General features: G+C 41.3%; 1 protein-coding gene across 1 annotated transcript; it reads right to left on the bottom strand.

Moving 5' to 3' along the window:
* Positions 1–2,988: 2,988 nt before the first annotated feature.
* LOC115144528 (homeobox protein Dlx3b-like) lies at positions 2,989–5,837 on the bottom strand. The gene is made up of 3 exons (XM_029685579.2): positions 5,321–5,837; positions 4,359–4,543; positions 2,989–3,943 (listed from the first exon to the last, which is right to left on the bottom strand). Exons 1-3 carry the CDS (start codon positions 5,661–5,663, stop codon positions 3,629–3,631), a joined length of 843 nt encoding a protein of 280 aa, XP_029541439.1. The 5' UTR covers positions 5,664–5,837; the 3' UTR covers positions 2,989–3,628.
* Between the last annotated feature and the right edge of the window lie 232 nt (positions 5,838–6,069).

Here is a 6,069-nt window from a genome sequence, read left to right as displayed (position 1 = left end):
ATTTTAATGGACAACAAAATGTGCTTTTCTTTCAAAAACAAGAACATTTCTAAGTGACCCCAAACTTTTTGAACTGTAGTGTAAGTATTTGTTCATAAATTAAATATTGCCTACGCTAGAAATCACATGACAGTACTCAGACGTAGCCTACAAACGTCAATGGAAAAGGTGAAATCGGATCGCATAGAGCAAAATAGACTACTTGAAAGACCTTATCTATTTACTACTGTGTAGTGGGTCCTATTAAATGAGAGATGGGAAGAGTGGTAGTCTATCCAAATCTGTTGTTGGCCTATAGGCTATTTTGTGAGTAGCCTATGAAACCATCACAGTCAGAAATGGTGAGGACTGTATTCTGCAAAGATCATGGACATGAAATAAATAATAGCAAATATATTTCTATTTCAAATTACTTTAGAATTCAAAGAATGTACTAATGGCAAATGATTGCACCTTGTTATTACATTTAGCTAGACCTACCTGTTTTTTGTTGTTGTTATGAATAAGAGTGTCATCATATATTCCTAATTTGCAAAAGGCTACTAGGCTACTTTTTTTGCCTTGCAATGCAAGACTTCAACCACTAGAAACTGTGAGTACGCATGGTCTAGAAACTGTGAGTAGGCATGGTCTATAAACTGTGAGTAGGCATGGTCTAGAAACTGTGAGTACGCATGGTCGAGAAACTGTGAGTAGGCATGGTCTAGAAACTGTGAGTAGGCATGGTCTAGAAACTGTGAGTACGCATGGTCTAGAAACTGTGAGTAGGCATGGTCTAGAAACTGTGAGTACGCATGGTCTAGAAACTGTGAGTAGGCATGGTCTAGAAACTGTGAGTAGGCATGGTCTAGAAACTGTGAGTACGCATGGTCTAGAAACTGTGAGTAGGCATGGTCTAGAAACTGTGAGTAGGCATGGTCTAGAAACTGTGAGTACGCATGGTCTAGAAACTGTGAGTACGCATGGTCTAGAAACTGTGAGTACGCATGGTCTAGAAACTGTGAGTACACATGGTCTAAGCAGTATAAGCACATCCCCACTTCAAGTTCAGTTTTCATAAATGCCAACTTTTGCGTGAAAGTTGGTTCACGCATGTTTTGGGGCATATTTTGTTAATTTGCAAAGTTTATAAATGATGGCTGTAACATTCAACCTTCAATACTTATGGGATGAAGATGTAACATACTCTGGCTAATTAATTGCGATATTTGTGAGGAAGACTAAGGCAACAGAGAGCATGCTTTCCATCTGATCCTGCAACCTCCGCTGCATAGGCACACAGGTAGGCCATATGATCCTGCAACCTCCGCTGCATCGGCCCACAGGTAGGCCATATGATCCTGCAACCTCCGCTGCATCGGCCCACAGGTAGGCCATATGATCCTGCAACCTCCGCTGCATCGGCCCTAGGTATGCCATATGATCCTGCTAGCTCCACTGCATCGGCCCACAGGTAGGCCATATGATCCTGCAACCTCCGCTGCATCGGCCCTAGGTAGGCCATATGATCCTGCAACCTCCGCTGCATCGGCCCACAGGTAGGCCATATGATCCTGCAACCTCCGCTGCATCGGCGCACAGGTAGGCCATATGATCCTGCTAGCTCCGCTGCATAGGCCCACAGGTAGGCCATATGATCCTGCTAGCTCCACTGCATAGGCCCTAGGTAGGCCATATGATCCTGCAACCTCCGCTGCATCGGCCCAAAGGTAGGCCATATGATCCTGCTAGCTCCACTGCATAGGCCCTAGGTAGGCCATATGATCCTGCAACCTCCGCTGCATCGGCCCACAGTGACAATGTGGGTGACAATGTGACATAATATCCCTAGTTGATATTGACTGCTAACATGAATGACTTTCAGCCCAAAATCTAGGTGTAAAACGCTGTTTATTTTTCTGTATCTTGCGTTTTGTAAATGCTTGATCGTTTATGGCTGTCAGGATAGACTGCATTTGCGCAGCGGTGTTCGCCCTGTGCGCGCGTGCATGTGCGTGCAATGGGGCCGCTTTGAACCACTCTTTTTGGGGGGTTGTGGATCAAAAAGTGTGAAAACCACTGAGCTAGTGAACAATTGCTGATTTGATGTACAGTTATAGGAACCGGTACAGCGCAAACGTCAAATTGTAGGGAGAGGGGATTACCATAATAATACATATGCAGCTTAAAAAATTGTGTGATCAATAATATGAACCGTTTACTTTGCAAGCTCACCAGCAATGGGGCAAAACCCTAACCCTAACACAGGACTAACGGTCCTTTGGTATGTTCAAATTGCTTGAAATTAATCATTTAGTTATGAAGCTTGAATTTTGAATTTGTTGTTAAAATGAATTATTACATAATCAAAATGTGTTGTTGACAAAATAATGAAAAGGGCTGTCTGGTAGCCTCTATAAATAGACAAAGATTTGTATTTGAAGAAGTTATTGCCTGAAGCCTATATATTTCTTTGACTTGACTTGAAAAAACTTGTGACTCGACTCGACTTGCTCTTAGAATGCACGACTTGGACTTGACTCAAGATTCGACCGGTTGTAATTGGACTTGGACCTTGTGACTTGAGACTTGCTCTATTCTTTCTTGTAATCTGACAACAGAATCCTAATAAAATCAAGAGACTCAAGCATGTCTGTTTGCCTCTCTCCTCCAATGGCTTCTTTGCACGCAGCCCTAAAAACCAAACCTGAAGCGATTATGACTGTATCAACCTTCAGGGAGGCAGGCAAGCTGTCACACAGACCGATTTAACCCTTTCCTGGCGTTGGCCATTTGGTGCAACACTCAGCATTGAAGAAAACAGTTATTTAAATTAAACATTTACGAGATAGTATCAACAATCTAAAATACACGTAGAATTAAGCTGCCACGTTTGTTCTATTATTTCCTGTCGACTGGACAAGCCAAATACAGAGGAAACAATTAATATATGTGATTAATTAAAAGTGAGGAAAAACGTTGAAGAAAATGGACAAGTGAAAAACAATATTCAATTGATATCTTTATTTGTTTTGACAGAAAGACAATAAAAACATACTAATTGCAACAATAATATAAAAAGGTTTGCAGCACCACAGTGCAGTAATTCCATTCCAAACAAATACGATCTTAGTGGTTCTGCTTTCTATTAACACCTATATACAGCCTTCGACATTTTGTCGGCTACAAATCGATATAAATTATGACCTGAGTTTCTGACGTGCGCTCTGCAAACCCATAACCATGATATGGATCAACTGCACAGTTTTTTCATGATTACGTTTTGGATCTTGTTAAAATATGATTTTGCATAGTCATTTACAAAAAGAAAAAAGAAATACAATGGAAGTGATAAATAATTTAAAACCACGCCAGGCGTCCTTTAAATAGGCTACAAGTGATTCGACATCTCTTATGTGCTTGTGAATTTGAGACTGAGTTTTGAAATATTCCCATGGTAGGTAGCCTGCAGGAGAAATGGTTTTACCCAACGTTTCAGGGAAATGCCTACTGCGCTCAACATTATCCAAAATAACCAATGTTTCACCTTTGTCAGGTCTACGTCCAAAACCGGCCAGTTTATACTTTTAGAGCTCTATAAAGTTCCGTTGATTTGGAAGGGCCTCGTATTAAAACTCTATAGTCTTTGTTAATAAGCAGCCCCAACGCTTTGCTGTGGTACTACTGGGTGGTGCACTGCGCCCGGGTGCTGTAGATGCGATCCCTGTTGGTACCAGTGGTTGTTATAATCCTCCAGGTAGGGGGGCGACGAGCTGAGGGGTGGCTGCGGGATTTGGGGCCTGCTGGGCGGGGTAGTGAGAGAGTTATTTTCCCAGACCGTCGGGGATGGCGGGGAGTTGCACGCCATGGAGTCGCTGGCGTTTGGGCTGTGGTCAAGGGGAACCTCTCCGTTCTTGTAGAGCTTCTTGAATTTGGACCTCCGGTTTTGGAACCAAATCTTGACCTGTTAGGGAAAATATTAACGTTGTTAGTCTAAATGTCATGTCAAAAGAGGAAAATATAATTTTCAGCAAAACATCTGCATTTTAAATAGTCAAATAATCATAGTGGCCTCGGTCTAAATATAAAAGCTAGGCCTATAAGCCTACATTATAAGGACATCTGGCCAAGAACACACCAAAAATAATTGCGTGAAAAAATGTGGCCAATATTCAAATGCAATGTAATAACCAATGCTTTTTGACAATACAAACATTTGTCAATGAAAAATAGCCTATAGGCTTCCGATGTTTAATTTGGCCAGGTATGCTAGATATGAGACATTTCACTATTTGAGGACAACCTACAGAAGTCAAAGCAAGTTGTTATGAGTTAAGGGTGACTGCACTTACAATGTGTGTAATCGTCATGATATTTACCTGTGTCTGCGTCAGTCCCATTTGAGCAGCAAGTTCGGCTCTCTCGGGGAGGGCGAGGTACTGCGCTTTCTGAAAACGTCTCTGCAACGCTGCTAGTTGGTAGCTGGAGTAAATTGTTCTCGGCTTGCGGATTTTCTTTGGTTTTCCATTCACCATACGAACTTCAGGCTCGGGTTCTTCTTTCACTATAAAGAAAGAAGCAACAATTGTTTCATTAGTTCTTAGTATTAGTTATGGAAAACATTTAAACAACGTATTAATAATAATGACAATAAGTCATCATCATGATAAACTTCATGTTATTATTGTGTTAATTAATATATTATTACTATAATATTTATTACATTGTTATAGGCTAGTTGAAGTTGCAATAGCAATGTTTTCATGAGTGGTGCAACGCTCAAATAAATGGAACAAGTCTTGATCATGCTCAACCTGCAATAATAGCCTCAATAATCGGTCAGTGATTTGTATAATAACCCTAAATATCTGCCCAGTGATTCGCAGACAGTTGCTATCAGTGCCATTACTAACCATAATTGTTTTACGACTACCTGTTAATAGCTGTCTATTCTTTATCAAAAGCCATCAATTAGCAGCATGGTTCCAACTTCAGTATTGTAGTTTTACTAGTAACTTGTAATAAATCCCACCTTTACAAAATATACATTTAACAATTTAAATGAATGTCTGAAACCCAAATATGACTTTTCACCCTTACAATGTTTTCGCTATCTCTGCTATCTCATTCTATTTCTTTCAGCTGTAACAGTCTACCAGTATAGATTACACCAATGCAAATGTTTCTCAATTGAGCGGGCCTATATAATATACAACTTCCCAAGACACTACCCTAATGTTTTTCCAGAGTATGCATGCATTCGTCTCTCTCTCTCTTTACACATACAACGAAACAGGAAAAATATAACACAGAAATCATTCAAATATGTTTAAGTATTTACCTGAGCTTTGAGGCGAAGCCTGCAGATGATCTCTGTTGTAATGTCCATATTGTCTGTAGGAATTTGTGTAAGGATATTCAGACTTGGTGGGATAAACTCCTGCACCACCCATTCCATTCAGGTTAAATTGGTGATGGTAGGCATTCATTTGTTGCCCGTAGGTTTGACTCTGGTAATATTCGTGATGGCTGTGAGCCGTCTGTCCGCTGTAGTAGCCCATGTCCGTGACTGAGGACTCGGGGAGAGTCGGAGAGTCCTTGGAGCTCGGATGGCAACTCATAGATCCGGGGAGATCGGTCAAAATGCTCGCTACCTTCTTCTCATAAGTCTGTCCGCTCATCATGGGTCGCAGCCCTCCAAAGAAAATAAAGTCCACGATAATTCGTAAACACAGGACGTTTGTGTAGTAGTGTTCAAAGAAATCGCAGTGAATAGATGTAGTCAGTCGTGCCCTGAACGCAAGTCCTTGGAGAGCAAGTCCTTCTCAAACTCTCCTAGCTGTAGTAACTCGATTGTGGCAGCACTCTACACCAGTGAAACTGAATTATAGAGTGCTGGGATGGATGCTGCGTTCTCATTGGCTCCAGTCAATCCTTTTTTTAACATTTTTTTTTATCTCTCCCTCTTGCCCTCAAGGCGAAATGGTGGCGCTCAATAAATCCTACCCTTGGACTAAAGTGCCAAAACACACATGTCTTCTGGCGCTCCAGGTTTGTCTTTTCAACCTGGACCCAGGGGTAGATGTAACA

This window comes from Oncorhynchus nerka, linkage group LG16 (genome assembly GCF_034236695.1).
Source record: "Oncorhynchus nerka isolate Pitt River linkage group LG16, Oner_Uvic_2.0, whole genome shotgun sequence".
Classification (NCBI taxonomy): domain Eukaryota; kingdom Metazoa; phylum Chordata; class Actinopteri; order Salmoniformes; family Salmonidae; genus Oncorhynchus; species Oncorhynchus nerka.
The sequence above is the reverse complement of the archived record's forward strand: the minus strand, read 5'-3'. Positions and strand labels throughout refer to the sequence as shown.